At 41.8% G+C, this 17557-nt stretch overlaps 1 protein-coding gene across 3 annotated transcripts; it reads right to left on the reverse strand.

The window, feature by feature from the left end:
• Positions 1–5239: 5239 nt before the first annotated feature.
• si:ch73-233f7.1 (uncharacterized protein LOC100537710 homolog) lies at positions 5240–12011 on the reverse strand. 3 transcript variants are annotated; one of them, XM_035669689.1, is made up of 5 exons: positions 9521–12011; positions 9317–9430; positions 6755–6813; positions 6433–6551; positions 5240–6023 (listed from the first exon to the last, which is right to left on the reverse strand). In XM_035669689.1, the coding sequence occupies exons 1-5, from the start codon at positions 11837–11839 to the stop codon at positions 5710–5712; spliced, it is 2925 nt and encodes a 974-aa protein (XP_035525582.1). In that variant the 5' UTR covers positions 11840–12011; the 3' UTR covers positions 5240–5709. The 3 variants fall into 3 exon arrangements, with proteins under 3 accessions (XP_035525582.1, XP_035525581.1, XP_035525580.1); XM_035669688.1 differs by having other exon boundaries at positions 9317–12011; XM_035669687.1 differs by having other exon boundaries at positions 6424–6551; positions 9317–12011.
• Between the last annotated feature and the right edge of the window lie 5546 nt (positions 12012–17557).

Raw genomic sequence — 17557 nt, forward strand, 5'->3', positions numbered from 1 at the left:
GTTCCCGGTCTGCAGTGGTCAGTACCCTATCAAAAGTGCTCCAAGGAAGGAAAAGCAGTGAACCGGAGACAGGGTCATGGGGGGCCAAGGCTCACTGACGTGGGGAGTGAAGACTTGCCTGTTAGCTACTGTAGTTCAAACTGCTGAAAAAGTTAATGCTGGTTCTGATAGAAAGGTGCCCAGGTGGTCATAATGTTATGGCTGATCGGTGTGATGTCAGACATGTTATGCAATGCACAAAGTCACACAATGGATTTTATCATTTGTCATTTAGAGTAGAACTGTCTTGTTGCTCAGATTTCTTCCTACAGTTTAAAAACACACAGGTCAGGTGAATTGGCCACTACTGAATTGTCCATAGGTATCAGTGTGACTTATTATAGAATGACAGCTTGCCCTCAGTGCACCCTCCCTCTTGCCCATTGTATGCTGGTATAAGTTTCAACTCCTGGTTAAGTGATATAGAAAATCAATGGGGGATATTAAAGGATGTAATTGAGTTTCATGTAAATGACATGATAAGCTTTAGAAAGTGATTGCTTTGACATTATGTTAAAATGAAACGAGCCGGATGCCCATGTGCAATCAAACTGAAAAGTATTTCAGTCTTTCCATTTACCTGAATCCATTGCTTGGTGTTGTGTGTGAAAACAGGGTTGGCAATATATTTAATTTTAAGTCAGTATTTAACACTGATAGCATTCCTCTCACTTGGGACTTTTTCTGCTGCCAAGTGCACATTTACATGAAGCAGAGGAGCCAAAGGAAAAAAAATTGAATAATGGCTGAAAGTTATTACAATACAAAATGAATAACAACACTTGACATATAACCAGTTTAATCAGGAGTAAATTAAGGTCTTTGTACTTAAGGCCTTGATTGTTGTCAGTGATCTCTACATCACCCATAGAAAACTGCAGCATGCAATACAAATTAAATTCAGTTTAAACGTAAGTCAGCCCAAAAAAAGAGATTGCACTCTTTAAATGTTCCTGTCCCCTCTACTACAAGAGACTGAAATGTAGTGGAGTGGAAGTATAAAGTAAAACATCCACATAAAGTACAATAACCTCAAGATTGAGCTTAACTATACTATAGTAAATGTGCTTAGTTGCCACTGGCTACTGTATATGTCAGAGCGTTTAACCCCTTATGAGCAACCAGTGCAGGGTTGCTCTATGGTTCTGCCCACATGATTTACATCAGGACCCACAGACAACTTTATGATTCAAAAACCCAATCACTGGTGAGAGATAAGGGCAAAAACGACTCTCCTCCTACCTGAGATTATGATTATAGTGCAGAGATCTGGTTTCAGTTCAGTGTTCAACACAGCATTGCCAAGTTGAAGTCGCTCCTTGTTATCTTTTGTATTAGCTTTTGTGTCTTGTTTTCTTTTCTTCTTGTTTGTTGTTTTGGTCTCTATGACATATTGAAGATCTCAATCAGCCTGCTTGGTTGTTTTCCCGTAACTAACTGCAGAAATTTCTTGTTTGTTACATTATGAAGCAGAACACAGGCTCCACAGACAGGCTACCAAAAAACATGGAGGCATATGATACTCTACGTGTGTTCTGACAACCTCTGCACATCTTTATTCTGGAAAACAGACCGTTAACAGAGTATACTGGTAACAGACATCTTGCTGTCCTTGTTCAGTTATTCTACCTGTTTATTACACATCCTAGTGCCTCCTAATTACATGTTGTTAAATCCTGTTGATATTGTTGTTAGGCTGATATGCTGTTATCTGTGCCACAGTGGTTCGTTGTTGATAAACTTGGAGGTGATGGGCCATATTCTGACTTCCTGTGTTTTGAGGGCCACTCTGTATATTCAGACCTATCATTAATATCCTACTCTTCAGCCTTCATTTTTAATGCCTCATTTGTACAAAATTGTTCTTTTTGTTAAAAAAAATGCATATTTTATTCTTTATTTTGTATTGAATTTTCTATACAGTCATTACCACTTTTACAAAAGTATTTGGATGTTTTGTTTTGATATTCTCCTGTATCATGAATGAAAATGTAAGTTTTACCTGGATAAACAGTACAGTGAAAAAAAAGTATTATTTATAAACAAAAAATATACACATTGCTGAAATCATATTCAATTATTGTCAATGAAGTGCATGAATATGACTGAACCGAACATTTTTTAATTTGCCCTTTGTTTTGATGTATTATTTTTCAATGGGAGCTTCGATGATGTCATGTCCATACTGTATAGCTGTGCATATCCAAGTACTTTTTTAGATTATATGATCCAAACAAACACCTGCTTTCCAAGTGTGAAATATGTAAATTACTGCAGTGTAATTGACTTGATTTTAGTCGAATTCAGTTCCAATTTGCACCCTATACTCAGTTTAATACAAATAAAGCACAGCTTTGTAGCTGTATCTATCCACCTATCTATCTCTATATAAGTGTTTATGTGTATATATATCATATAGAACAGAACTTTTATTTTATTTTGATGAGTTGTACTTACTATGCTGTTTCATGTGGTTTTGTGTGAAAAGAGAGAGAACTGCTAGTTTCTCTCCCCCTCCCACCTCCACTCTCTTGTTTATTTTTCTCCCCCCTTTTCTGTCTGACATTGTTTTGAGTTATTTAATGCTAACCTCCTCCACCTACAAAGCACAATGAATTTACTCTTCCTCTCTTGTTTATTTGGTGTGCAATGATTCTTACTCAATGATGCCCTCTGGTGGAGAAATCTGTTGCTATGCCAATGTTAGAAGATGTTGCAAATGATCATCATAGGCAGGTACTGTATATTGTAACAATTTCATCTAGAATTTGATTGCCATATAAAATAAAAACCAGGGAACCCTGTTTGAATGTGGTAAATGACTTAATTTGTCCATAATACTTGGACATACAGGGATGTAAATGGGTCACAAGCATGTTGGCTTGCAGGATTCTCCAAGCAGTATTGACTGTAACTAAGTACACTTACTCATGTACTTTATCTAAGCATACATTTCAGGTACTTTACTTTATTTATATTTTATTACTTTATTTATATATGTACTTTATTGTTTTTACTTTGAGGCCACTCTATACTACATTTCAGTGTGAAATATATATATATGTTATTGTTTTATTTTTATTTTTGAAGTTTTTTGATAGTGACAACTGAAGAGTGACAGGAAAGGGGGGAAAGAAAGAGGGCATGACACACAGCAAAGGGCAGCAGGTCGAACTTGAACCCGCTGCACCAAGGACTCGTCCAAGGTCTTGGTACATGGGGCGCCAGATCTACCAGGTGAGCTATCCGCCCAAAATAGTAGTAGTTTTTACTTCACTACAGTTATTTGACAGCTATAGTTATTATTTAGTGTAATGTAAGATGTAAGATGTTGCATACAAAATTCCAGTTTATAAAATATGATTCATTGCTCTAGATTATGTTACCCACAAATATTAATAAAGTATCCTTAATAAATACTCATTACTAGTACTAAATTATAACTTTTTGTGTGCCAAACATATACTAAGACTGTAAATAAAGCCATTCATATGCCAACTTCTTTCTAACAAAACAACAAAAGGTTTTTTGATTCAAAACTCAAAGTACCATATTCTTTCAGAGTACTAAATATTAATGTTTTTGTGTAATAAGTACTTCCTACATAACCACTTAGTACTACTGAAGTACTTAGTACTTCACCATTTATTAGGGGACATCCTTAGTAAGGATATTTTCACCTAGTTTCCTAGTGCATTTCAGTGAACTTACTAGGTAATAACTTTGTACTTACTATCCTTTTCTCATGGGTACTTTTCTAATACCTATTGTCATCTAGTTTCCTGGTAGGTTTCCATGTATTTACTAAGCAAGCTTTATACTTATTAGCCAGTTCAGTACCTCATGGGTAGTTAGTAGAGTTAAGGGGTGTCTAATGTGGGTTTAAGATTTGTGTGTGTGTCCTGGAGAGGAAGAGGGGTGCCTCAAAAACATTCAATCCAACACACTGCACCAGTTTTCATTAAGCAGTGTCAGATGTGCCCTCTGGTGGATAACTTAAGAAATTGCAGCTGGCTGGAAAAGAATCACTAGTCAAAACTATTTCAGCACCATGGCCATGGACAGCTCCCAATGCGATGACCAACCAGTGAAGTGACAGGAGTTGATCATGTTCTGTGACAGAACAGAGATTTTGTACCTTTTATAAGCACAATTTCACCAATCACAACACTATGATTTCACTAAAATTTCACCAGCTGCGAAGTTTAAAAGAAACCGAAATAATCCTATTTGGATTGGTCTCCAGGTATAAGCATGGATTTGAGGTTTCTGAATATGTTTACTTTAATGAAATTAAAATAACTTTACAGGCATTCTTGTAGCAGAGAGTAAGAATAATCCTACAACTCTATATTAAGAACAGAGCTCTATTCCTCACTCATCTGAAAGTAAGCCATGCTGACCTAAAAACGACTGCCCCTTCAGCCGTCCCTATGGATCACCTTACCGCAGAGAAGGTTAGCCTGCTCCCCCTCATGCTCTCTACGGACACCCGTTTCCTTATTAACGGAATTATTTTCAATCTGAGCCATAGGACGACCTAATTATCCTGCTCATTTCTGGCCAGTGGCCAGCTCTCATCTGTTGATAGTATGAGCTAATTCCCTGAGAAGTAAGATGTAAAAGGGCACACAGAGAGAAGTCACAGGCCCCCTAGCTCACATCCAGGTGTGGCATTTGGAGCTGAGCCCCCCTTCCCTTGACGCCTTGTATTCGTGTTCGTGGTCTTAATTAAAGTGATATTTCGAGAGAGGAGGTTCTGTTTGTTCAGTTAATGAACCTCACTATTCTCTGCGGGCAAATGGAAATGCAAGCACTCCAATTAGCATATGTTAGCATTTTACTATGTTTATTCCTCACCATGGAAAACAGCTTACCAAGGCGAAAAGCTTTCCACCCTTGTAAGAGTAGCTGTGGAACTTTTTCACCCCAAAATAATTGACTCAAGCTAATTAAACTTAGATCTTGGAAACGTACATCTAAATGCTTTATGCATGTAAATCGACCTCTGTTTAAATGTGTGTGTGTATCAGTGTGTGTAGGCAAGGTTTGAACTTTAGATTGAGAACAAGCCACGCACGTCTGTGTGTGTAAGAGAAATAAGACCGTATGAAAAAAATACTTTATTTTCATAAATGTATACAGTACATGTGTGGGGGAAATCCCCCGTCTTTACAGTTGTCTGCATCATGTTGCAGCTTGCATATACATTATCATACTATTGGTCATATTCACACAAGCTCTGTTAGCAAACAAACATACAAAAAGAAAACACTTTTCATAAAACCAAAAATATAAATTCATAAGGATGTGCAAAATTATTGTCCACTAATGCTTTTTCAAAACATTTTGGATGTAATTGCTGCTCCAGTTTGATTGTCTAAATAATAATAATAATGATAATCATAATAATAACAATAGGCAGACGCATACATTGGCCATCTTACTGTGGCATGACACATAAATATCCATCAGACTTAAATTTCCTTCAGCATTTTAGCCAAAATGGATTGTTCATTCATTATTTCACTGAGTGACTTGTTGCAGCCTCTGTATTTTTCATACCACTTGTAAATCATATGTTCATTAATGTATGTACTGAACGGTCTCTTCCTCTTTTTTCATATGAGAGTATCCATCATTTTAATCTTCCACTCAGACATTGATAAGTCAGTCATTGTACAGGTCATTATTTATAATCGCAGCCTCTCCCTGGGGGGACATCTGAAGACGTCGCTTCTTGCCGAAGGTGGAGAAGGAATTATGGACGTCCAGCTCACTTCGCTGCACTGCAGGCCTCAGGGTGCAAAAGCCTGATGGTGTCCCGGGGATGTACACATTGTGGTGGTAGTCAGGTGGTGGATGAGGGTGAGGGTGAGGGTGAGGGTGGGAGGGGATTGGCTGCTGCTGTTGGGGAGGAGGTGTGCAACGAGGAGTCCAGGGGCGAGACGGGACCCCACTGGTCGAAGGAGACATCTTATAGTCTGTAACAGGAGAAGCAGCTACTTATTAATGCAATATTGACTTACTGCTGTACTGTTATTTATATTTGCAAAGCACTTTTTTTTAGCTTAGTGCTTTGCAATCTGCACAATAAACAGTGACCTACAACAAAAGAAGAGATCAGCAACAAAAATACAAAAGTAGACCCATAATGATGCAGTATGAATATAACCCTGCTTATGTTAGTGGTAGTGGAGGTGAGGTAAGATTATACCAACAAGCCAATTAAGAGAAAACATTGAATGTCATTAAATAAAAGCATGGAGGTGTGCTCTGTCATATACTAGTGTTTGGGTGTACATGCTGTAAAAACAAAAAGCCATACTTAACCCTACATGTGTGTTTTGATGAAAGCTGTTTGCCCTGTTTGGCCTCTCTTACCTTTCATGCCTCTCATGTGAGTACCCCAGGTCCAGTACTGCCCAGGTGCCATGGAAGTGACGTAGTTTTCTGGGTCTGCATGCATGGCCTTACGCATGAGGGTGCCATCCATGTTGATAGAGTTATAACTGCAAACAAGATACCAGTCTGTAATGACAACATACTTTACTCGTAGGTCAATTCAATATCTATTGTATATCCATTTTAACTGGGGTGATTTTTTTTACACAGGTTGTATATACCTTTGGTCATTATGTGAGAATTATACTTGTACACAATATGATATTGAGAAGAATGTTTATATTGGGTTGTCAAAGGTCAACAACAGTACCTTTTAATGGAGGAATTCTGATTCTTTGTGAGAGTCCAGTCTGTGTTTGGCTGCTTCAGCTGTAGGAAAAAGCAGAACAAATAGAAAATTAACAATTTATGAAAATGACACAATGCCCGTGTAAAGTAGCGTCTACTTTGAGGAATGTCTCTCTTCAGAATAAGTTTCAATTAAACCGGTTTTACCAACATCCTGTCCTCTTGACTCAGCAGAGGTCAGTGACAACTGACATGAGGAGCAGTCTATCTTTGTGTTCGTTCTGAAATGGAGACATTACTCTTTTCCCGTGGACCGTGACTGCCACCTTGTGGATGTTGGGCAGAACGGAACTGTTGAAGAGCGGAGGTGCTGTCGCCTTCAGCTACGACTCGCCTGTCACTTAGTTTTGCTTTTATCCTCTGTAGCGCAGCGGGAGGGGTGAAGGAGAGCACCCGAGTGATATTTATGCCCGGTCTGAGTCTCATAGTATGGATTCCACGCTCTATTAATTCACTTAAAGTTGTTAACAAGGAGAATGCGACGTAAGCGTATTATTAGAATCGGTATTCAAAATACACCCCTCGCCAACTACGCACAAAACCAATTAGAACCCCACCGGGATGAAACGAAACATGATTTTAATCTTCAAAGGAAACCGTGCCAGGGAGGAAATTAAGAAAATTACACACGTCATTGTTTTGTGGATTTTATGCATCATTTTACATTAATATTTGCCTGATGCTCCTCGAGCAAGGTTTTTAATTAAAAGTCTCTCAGAGAGCCTTGAAAAGTTTGCGGTCCTTGCAGCTGTATATAACCCCAGACAGCTCAACACGCGTAGCACGCATACACAAGCGCGCACCTGTCCTGCCTGTCTTACACGCTCGGGTGTGTGTTTAATCTCTCTTTTCACCTTCAATTCATCAACTTAAGCAGGCCCGTGTACTTTACTTTGTGTGATGCTCAAGTAGTTCCATCGTGATTTGCCTTTGAGATTTAATGTGTCACTGACGACCTCACGACGACTCACGTGGGTGCGCAGAGGGACACCACCGGGTGAATTAGGGGAACCAATTAACAGCAGGAAGGACACTTTCTCCTGAAGGAGCATAGCTGCAGGCAGAACAATCACTGTGACCTCGAAATCCCTCTTGTGGCCAGAGGTGTATGTGCCAGTGACCGAGCTGACATTTCTCAGTCTGCCTTGTGGAGTCTGGTATCAGGGCTCTGAGTCTTTGTCCCTCTGCGTTTTGATGAAAAACAGGGAGGCGAAAATGAGCAATACGCACATATTTACGGTCTGCTGCCCCGTCTATTAGAATTAGAAAACACTGGTGTAGACATCCTGCCTCCGTAAATTCTCTTTCTCCTTGTCTCCTTCCTTCCCCCTCCTTCCCCCTCCTTCTATTACACCCCTCCTCTCCCCCACCCTTGCTCGACAAATATGAAGCCACATCTCTCTCTCTCTCTGTCTCCTCGGATTCAGAGGACATCGCTGGGGCCGATCTACAGGCGGCCCACGTCTCAGTCAGCCATGTCCTTGCACCCCCTCCATCTCCTTGCCCCCTCCCCTCTCGGTGTCCTCCCCTGTCTCCCCAAAACCGGCCATTTGCCATTTTTCATCAATAATGGACAGCCCCCCCTTGCGAATACGCCACATTGTGTGTAGTATAATGGCTCTGCCGTGCTTGTGCCCTTGAGGCATAGTTAGTGAGGTTATCTGTCCTATATTGTTAGTTTGAGAACAAGAAGGCGTATCGCAAACCCGACTGGTCGAACAAGAATTGTCTGAAACAAGCGCCAATGAATTAAAACAACTGCCATTCACCTTGTCAGTCACGTATATAACCTTGACTTTTTGTTCAAACTCAGGTAGATGTGCTGGAGGCAGGTGTCTGTCCCCTTTCTGCATGTAAAGTATGTGGCAATGACACTGGCTGATGTGGACATTCATCTTACAGGACACAAACTGGTATAATTAAATTAATAAATCATTATTAAAAGCTCCTTCCACGTGTATTTCCCCCCCAGAAAACGTGCCGTGAAGGCACCTGGAAATGTCACCAAGACTGAATAGAGGTGTCAACTTGAACTACATCTGCTCTTCCTCTCACGCAGTAATTGATATCTCACTTCAGTCTATACAGATGATAAGACACGGTATGCGCACAGAATATGCTCCTCGCAAGATAGGTTTTACACTTTCATTAACATGGCAATTAAAATCTAATCTCACATCGTCTCATTTCATTTCCCGGGTGTAAAACACCACCATAGCACAATTAGGATAAATGATTGCCATAGGTATAAAAAAAAACAGTCGAGACAACATACTGTGTACACACACTTAGTAACGCGAGAGAGAGAGAAGAAAATAAACCCTTTATTTAGTTTTTTTGCTCAAGTTGAGTTTCAATCTGTCTGGAATGCGTTATTTGACCTTCATAGGAGAATGTCACAGTCTAGATTCTTTATCAGATAGAAAAGTGAGATGGGTTTTGTTGTGGCAGTGAGTGAAACAGAAGGATTTAACTGAGCAACATAAGCTCTGGTGTGTTATACTGTACGCTGATTTCACTGTACCTCATTGGGAGTAGTTGCTCCGTTGTTCACAGATGCGCTCCGGCTTTGCGCGTTCCACGAGTTTTCTGCGCTCTTCGTCTCGTTGTTCCTCGGTGTGCTGCCGGGGCTGCACGGCTTCAGAAACATAAAGTCACTTTTGGCAGATTCGGGAGTCAGGCACACTTTATAGCAGTATGACTGTGAGAGACTGCTGTTTCCGTTCACCTCCATGCAGTTCGTGGGCACTTTGGCCGCGGATGAAATCTGCAGGTTGAGGTTGGATTTTTTGAATACCTCCGGGGGCGGCTCGGGCTGAAACCCCCCGCAACAGCAGCAGGCGAAGGGGGGGAGGTTGTACCCGCTCAGGGTCTCCCTGTCCTTGTAGCACTTGACCGCAGCCAACACGATAATTGCCACCAGGAATATTAAAGATATTGTGCTCAGTGACACGATCAAGTAGAGAGCGAGGTTCGAGGGGGGCTGTGGGCTGAGTGTGAGGTCTCCGAAATCTGACAGCGACTCCGGCACGCTGTCTACCACTGTGAGGACAATGGAGACGGTGGCGGAGAGCGGCGGCTGCCCGTTGTCCTTGACTAATATTACCAGTCTTTGCCTTGTTGCGTCCTTTTCTACTAGTCGGCGGATAGTCCTGATTTCGCCCGTGTACAGAGCCACACTGAACAGCCCCGGGTCTGTAGCCTGCAACACCTGATAGGACAGCCGGGAGTTTTGCCCTGCGTCGGCGTCTAACGCTGTTATTTTGGTAACCAGATATCCAGCGTCTACTGACCGCGGAACCACCTCTGTGGCCACGGTGCCGTTTTTGGGCAGCGGGGATACAATGACAGGTGCATTGTCGTTCTGGTCCAAGACAAAGACGTTGACTGTGACATTACTGGCGAGAGGGGGGAAACCAGCGTCTTGCGCCTGAACCAGAATCTGAAAGTTTCTAAGTTGCTCATAATCGAAAGAGCGCAGTGCGTAGATATTGCCGTTGTCAGAGTTGATTGAGACATAAGTGGACACGGGCATGCCCTGAATCTGACCCTCGAGAATAGAATAAGACAGATAGGCGTTCTGGTTAGAATCGGGGTCGAATGCTGTTACAGAGCAAATGGAAGCGCCGGGGGCATTATTCTCGGTCACATAAACTGTGTATGAAGGTTGAGAGAACCGCGGGGGGTTGTCATTAATGTCAGACACTTGAACGAGGATGGTTTTCCTTGTGGAGAGCGAAGGAGAGCCCAAGTCCCGTGCTGTGAGGGTGATGTTGTACTCGGACACCGCTTCCCTGTCCAGAAATTCGCTTGTCACCAGAGTATAGTAGTTTTTAAAAGATGAATGGAGCTGAAAGGGGACGTTGCTCGGAATTTGGCAGTCAACGTTCCCGTTCTCTCCCGAGTCCCGGTCCATGACACTGATAACAGCTATCACCGTGCCCGGGGGCGCGTCTTCCTGGACAGGAGTGGACACTGATGTGAGGATGACTTCGGGCGCATTGTCATTCACATCCAGGATGTCTACCAGCACTTTACTGTGCACTGCCACGGCCGAGGGTCCCCTGTCTTTTGCCTGCACATACAGCTCATATACACTGGCTTTCTCATAGTCCACAACGCCCTTCACTCGGACTTCACCCGTGTAAGGGTCCACGTTGAACAGTTCGCGCACCTTGAGGGGTGCGTGTCCGCTAAATGCGTAGGTCACCTCCCCATTCGAGCCCTCATCCAGGTCCGTGGCGTTCAGCTTCAGCACCAGCGTCCCCCTCTGTGCGTTCTCCACCAGGCTCGCCCGGTAAACTGAGCGGTCGAATACGGGCACGTTATCGTTTGCGTCTAACACTGTAATAGTTATCACTGCTGTCCCAGAGCGTTCCGGTGACCCCCCATCAAAAGCAGTTAGAACCATTTCGTGCTTTTTCTGCTGTTCCCGGTCCAGTGGGGTGTCCAAAACCAGCTCAGCAAACTTGCTTCCATCATTGCGCGTCTGGATATTCAGTATGAAGTGCTCGTTTGTGCTTAGTTGGTAGGAGCGCAGAGAGTTGGTGCCCACGTCCTGGTCCTGCGCGCTCTCTAACGGGAAACAGGAGCCGGGCGCAGCGGACTCTGTGATGTCCAGATTAAACTCACTCCAGGGGAAACTGGGGGAGTTGTCGTTGACATCTAAAATCTCCACTTCCACTCTGTACAGTTCTAATGGGTTTTCAATGACCACTTGTAAGTGTAAAAAGCAGTTCGGGCTTCGTTCACACAGCTCCTCTCTGTCTATCTTTTCGTTGACGAAGAGAATACCATTCTCCAAGTTCACTTCTAAATACTGCTTCTTTGCGCCGGAGACGATACGAAACCGACGGGCTGACAGCTTGGCCACATCCAAGCCCAGGTCTTCGGCGATGTTGCCCACAAAAGCTCCATGCTCCAGCTCTTCGGGAATGGAGTACCGAATTTGCGCGAGAACCAGGTCCACTACACACCCGCACAGAAGCAGACATATAACCAGCCCAGTGACCGGTACCCAACTGCCTCTGGAGAGTCTGTGATCCATTTCAGCGGCGCGCGTAAAACCACCTCACCCAGACATCTTTCGCCTCATAAAGCCATTCAGCTGTACAGCTAAAAAGTACATAGGAAAACAGAGGCTGTCCCAAATGACAAACAAAAAATCTTCAGATCTAAGTTTGTAACATATATCTGGATAACTTTACTGGATAGTTAAGCTGAGGGGACGGGAGAGGAGAGGAGAGTGAAAGCGCCTCTCTCCCTCTCTGTTGTGCTCCACGCGCAACACCGGTGGTGTGTGAACGGGGGAGGCTCGCGCTTTGATTTTCCAGTGTATTAGACACTCGGAGGAACTGGTGGGGAGGCGCGCGCGTGTGTGTATGTGTGTGTTTGAGAGAGCGAGAGAGAGAGAGTGGGGGTGGACGTAGCTTCTCGCTGCTCCGTATTGGAGGACGCCGACGCGAAGTGCGACTCTAATTACTGTAGACGTTTAACCCTTTCAGATCCCCATGTCTGTTCCTCTGACCCATTAAAGAGACGAGAAGGCGTAAGTTTGACACCAGACGTCAGAGCCAGATTTGGATTAGGGGACAAATTGTGTTGTGGGTGTCGTTTTCTAGGTTGCATTTAACACATGAGGATGGACAAGGATTTGGCATGATGACCACAGTGCCCTCCAGGCTCGGGGGGGGCAGTGGTAGCTAACATTATTGTACTTTGATTTATTCTAACGCCTATTATAGCTCTTAAGGAAAGAATAAACTGCTCTTCCGGGGTTCCAGACAAAAAAACAAAACAAAAACAAAAACACCGGGCCTGAGCACTCATTCGCTTTGCCTCAAATGGGCCGGTGGCCAGTGCCAGTATGCTCCTGGGATTTTATAATGCTTTTTAATGAGAGCGCTTTGAAGATGAATGCCCACATCGCAAAAACAGTCCCATTCATTAATCATCACACGAAATTGAGTTTTACAGAAAGAATCTTTGATGGGTCAGGATATGCCATTTTAATCAGTATTTAAATGAGTGGGAGCTACATTTCTGAGCCTAAAATGATTAGTGACAATCACGTGCAGGCGATACGCTCATACAAATGCGCATTACAAGAGTTTAATTCACTTAAGTTGGCCTGAACATGTATCAACATAATCAACATGAAAGCAATGTCATAAAGCCTTAATCATACTTGTCTCTAATCAGGTATTATAGTGGGGGGATTAATATCCCATAGGTGATGTGTTTACAGCTCGGAGATGACAGAAAAAGGCGAGTATGAATGATGAGGATGTTTTCGAGGACTAAAATCTTTGACTGTAAGTGACCTCGGTAGATGAAAGTACCACCACTGAGCACTACGGTGGTTGTAGGACAAAGAGGACAACTCGGGCCTCTTTAGAGTGCGCCACATGTTTGCTCAGATCTAATCTTTTTCCTGTTAATCCTGGTCAGTTAGACAACCACTGAAGCACAGAGAGAGGGATGGAGAGAGAAACTAAAGGATGCCTTTGTGAATTCGGGTTCGTCTCCAGACAGACACGAGTGGCATCCTAATGTAAAGCGGTGGCTTGAAATCTGAAAGTCTCTTCTTGGGACTGACGACAGAGCTCTGGCCCCCGGGCAGCATTGGGCTTGTTAGCTACTAAAAAAGAAGGAGAAAAAGAAAAGCGAGAAGGAGATGAGAGAGAAAGAAGCCAGAAACAAATATTTCTGCTTCCTAGGGGCAGCGTTTTCTTTTACATTACACTTTCTGTTAAACGGCCCCTGAAACCTGAGGACTGCATTCTCTGTCGAGAGCTGTGTCGCTGGTGGGTCCTCTGTGAGATTGATCAGGGAAACCAAGCGACGTGGATGTCTGATGTTGTTGTGATCTTTTCACTTCACAACAAAACAAACGGGGCTGGTGGGAATACTTCAAGATAGTGGTTGTTTGTGAAATGTCTCTTTTAAGCTTACTTAGAGAATAATAACTTTAGGAATCAATAATGATATGATTTATGTTGAGTCTGGGATCTAAAGGGAGAGGAAAACAAAGGGCACGACTCATTTCGGTGTAAAAAAAAAAAAGTGCAACGATGAAATGCTCGTTGTGGAATAAGATGTTACATAATAAGTATCACTTATACTTTTCCCTGGGCAGAAACGTTGTCCCCGACCTATCTCTTCTTCAACAAGCAGCCCCGAAATACACCCTCCCCTTTCCAGGAAAAAAAAAAAACCTAAAATCCTCAGGTTTAAATAAGCAGAAAACACAATCTGCCTGCAGACTTAACCTCAAGCAGATGGTTAAGCTTCTCCAGAAATGATTACATTTCTGGAAAAGGGAAAAAAAAATCACCACCACCAGTTCCATTGCTTTCCCCTTCTTTTTAATTAACGGAGTGAAGGATTAGTGTGCAGCTATCCGGGATCAAGCGTTCTCCGACGGAAGAATACAAATGTTTTGTGATAAATAATCCCAAAGCACTCCGGCCGGCGGTCCCTCGGTGCCTGTTACATTAACATGCATTACACGGAGCATTAAGCCGGTCTCATCCGCCCGTATCGCCTCGCTCACCCCATTGTCCAAGTGAAAGACAGCCATTACTTTCTCTGAACTACTGCTCAACAACCACCTGACCGTGACCTGTTACTCCACTCTGAAGTGTCACAAGATGAGAAGGTGGTGGTGGGTGGATCAAGGAGGGGAAAGGACTAATGGTTGGAAACTTTTAATTTATTCCTTTACTGGCTTAAAGAGGAATAAGCATATGTTTGTTCTTTTTTTTCCCTCCTAAGAGGTTTCATTTGATATACAATATGCAAGAGGAAGGCCAACCGGATCATTTAATTTCATCTGTGATCTTGTGGCGCCATCTGCTGGCTGCTGTCCGATAGTGTATGAATGTGTGGACATAAGAAGGCCTATTGTAATCTCAGTGACATCTCTCAACAACAGGGCGTTTGCCAAGGAATTTGAATTAGTTTCTGAGTAGTTCCCAATATACTTATAAACTGTGCATGAAGCAAATTTAGGAAGATACAAATATAGATATACAGCTAAACAAAGATAGCAAGCAAACATGAGCATACATCAATTGTTTAATATAGATTATAATATTTATTTTATAAGCAAGTGACATTAATAATACAACCCAAAATGTCATTGTTTAGAGTTTTAGTATTTTTAAATAAAACTATTACTGATTAGTACTGTATACCAGTTGTGCTTAGCCACCCAGGAGATGATTAGCTGTATGTCATAAAATATAAAACACTCCTGCATAATGCTCCTCCATGCTGCTATTCCATACAGATTAGTTGCTACTTGACCTGAAGTGTTGACCTATGGTTGACCTTGGTCCACACTTTAAAACCCACAGTCTGAAAGCTCTGAGGATCCATGACTAATCCGGCCTATTTAACTATTATAGTTGGAGTCACCCAAGCCCTCAAAGAGACTCAGACATAAAGGACTTTTAAACATAGACATGTAATAGTAAGAGCTCCACTCATCAACCAGTCTTCACGGGGCTCATTTGGAAAGACTCAAAGTGAGTTTAAAACATATACCAATATTAAAAACAGTCTGATTTACTTTAAACATTAAACATTTGATTGTATATGAATGAGTTTGACTTAAACAATGTTTTAGTTTTAGGCCCGGAACATAAACAAAGTAAGAAAGTGAGGATGTGACAATTAATCTGCACAGCAGGCCACATTAATTTATGGTAACAAATACAATTATATAATCACTGGCTGTCAGTGATTATATAATTGTATTTGCCTCTCACAAGCACTTAATATATCAACTTCAATAAAAAAAAAAAGTCAGCAGTAAAAGCTCATTAATTGAGATATCCCGGAGCACCAATCAGGATTTGTCAATTAACTTTCTGTGTTTGTCACTTTGTCTCAATCAGAGGCCTTTCTTTATTGCCTGTAGTGTTGTTGGTCTTTTATCTGTGATCTTAGTGCGCCATCTACCGGATATTGATCGGCATAGCAACTACATTAGACAGTGTTCATCATGTACATATTCTGTAATCAGATTGATTGTCTGATCTCCGTGTTGGTTGGTCCTCTACAGCGTTAACTTTATTATTTCTATGCACAATTTTCTGTTGATTAGTGAGCTCTGTCCCCGAATAAATTACATTATATTAAAAATGAATGTTAGTGACCTATCCCACAATAAAGATTAGTTGCACCAGTGGATTTAGTAGTTGGCTTAGCTGTGTTTTTTGTATTTTTATTGGTGATAACACCAGTAGTTGTGGTAGACCTAGTGTTTTAAAGCTATAATTTCTGTTTGATAGAAATGTCCATTAATATGGACTACCGGTGAAATAAAAAGAGGTGAGAGAAGTAAAACAGGATTTTATCAGGCAGCTTATTGTGTAGGAATACCTATTGGAATGGATTGCTTACAGTAAAGGTAATAATGGACATGCCTATATTTCTTTATCAGTACACTCAGCCCATTTTATTAAGTTTTCATCACTTTTATATTATGGCCTTATAGCCTATTCCAGCACACAATAGTGCATTTTAAATGTCCACCACTTGATAGACTGAGCTAACTCTCTTTAAAGGAGTCTTAATGCTGTAATGGAGAGCGGCTGAACCCATTAGAACACCAACCTAAAGGCACTGAAACACGTTGAGACACTTTACAGCGACTTCTACTGGAGACAAACCAGTATGTCTGCGCTGCTCTCCCCCTAAAGCAACACGCAGTAACAATAATGACTGAATTACAGTGAGATATTATCATGGCAAAAACATAATTACAAAAGTTATGAGCTGGTTCATGGTATGTGTTTAAGCTTCTTTGTTACAATGTCACAACAAGACCATACGAGATGATTTCTTCTAACATAATTTTTAGTCATGATAATGTTTTTTAACTTCTAGTTCTGAGATAAATAACATTATAGAAGTATGAAGGGAACAAGAAAAAAAAAACATCGGACAGCGCCCATGGTCGAACCTCCTGGGATAGATGCGAGCGCATGCTTACCGTGAGAGGTTAGAACATTCGCTTGATGTAACCATTGAGCTAAACCGATGTAAGGAACACACCCGTCCAACAACTATAAATAGGTGAACAAGTTACTCTACAAGTGGATGACTGGTTTGGTTAGTCTGCTTCCGGGGTTCAGTTCAAAAGCAGACTAACCAATGCGTTTAAGAGCCAGGCTTTGAATAACCACAGAGCAAAGTAATGACAGAAACTAGAGTGAAACAAGGGGCGGACAGCTTCCTGAATATGTCGTACAGATCACGTGGTGTATGTGGTAATTCAGACCTGATGACGGACCGCTTAACGCTTTGCTCTGTTTTATTTACTGGTGATACGTAAACTTAATATGAATGAGCGTTCAGAAGAGGAACAACTTCACCAAACTCATAAACAAACCACAGCTGAGCCTTTAGAAAATGCCTTTATTCATATCCATATTTCAATATTCCAATATTCCATATTCCTATTATTCCTTTGGTCTTATTTCACTATATTTTAGAACAAAAGCCCGGTACGTGACTTTCTGTGTAATATTTATACCTTTCAGCACACTCTAAAGGTGAAACCTTGCGAGTTCATTGCATACCCGGATTGAGTTTAGGATGACGTCGTCTTCTTAAGAAAATAAAATGCGTTTTGTAACGTTGACACAGAAAATCCACTAGGAGGAGCTAAAGACCAATAAAAGACAAGCCAAAGTACAATTTCCATCTATATGTCCCTGGTTGTCACACACTATATATTATACATTATATATAT

The sequence above is a fragment of the Morone saxatilis genome, unplaced genomic scaffold, assembly GCF_004916995.1.
Source record: "Morone saxatilis isolate NCDOM2014 unplaced genomic scaffold, NCSU_SB_2.0 Contig22, whole genome shotgun sequence".
Lineage (NCBI taxonomy): Eukaryota > Metazoa > Chordata > Actinopteri > Moronidae > Morone > Morone saxatilis.

Coding starts and splice junctions, on each gene's coding strand:
- si:ch73-233f7.1 (XM_035669687.1), bottom strand. CDS start 11,839: ATGGATCACAGACTCTCCAGAGGCAGTTGGGTACCGGTCACTGGGCTG. Junction 6,814..9,316: donor GAGCAACTACTCCCAATGAG/GTACAGTGAAAT, acceptor TTTTTCCTACAG/CTGAAGCAGCCAAACACAGA. Junction 6,552..6,754: donor CAGAATTCCTCCATTAAAAG/GTACTGTTGTTG, acceptor TCTTGTTTGCAG/TTATAACTCTATCAACATGG.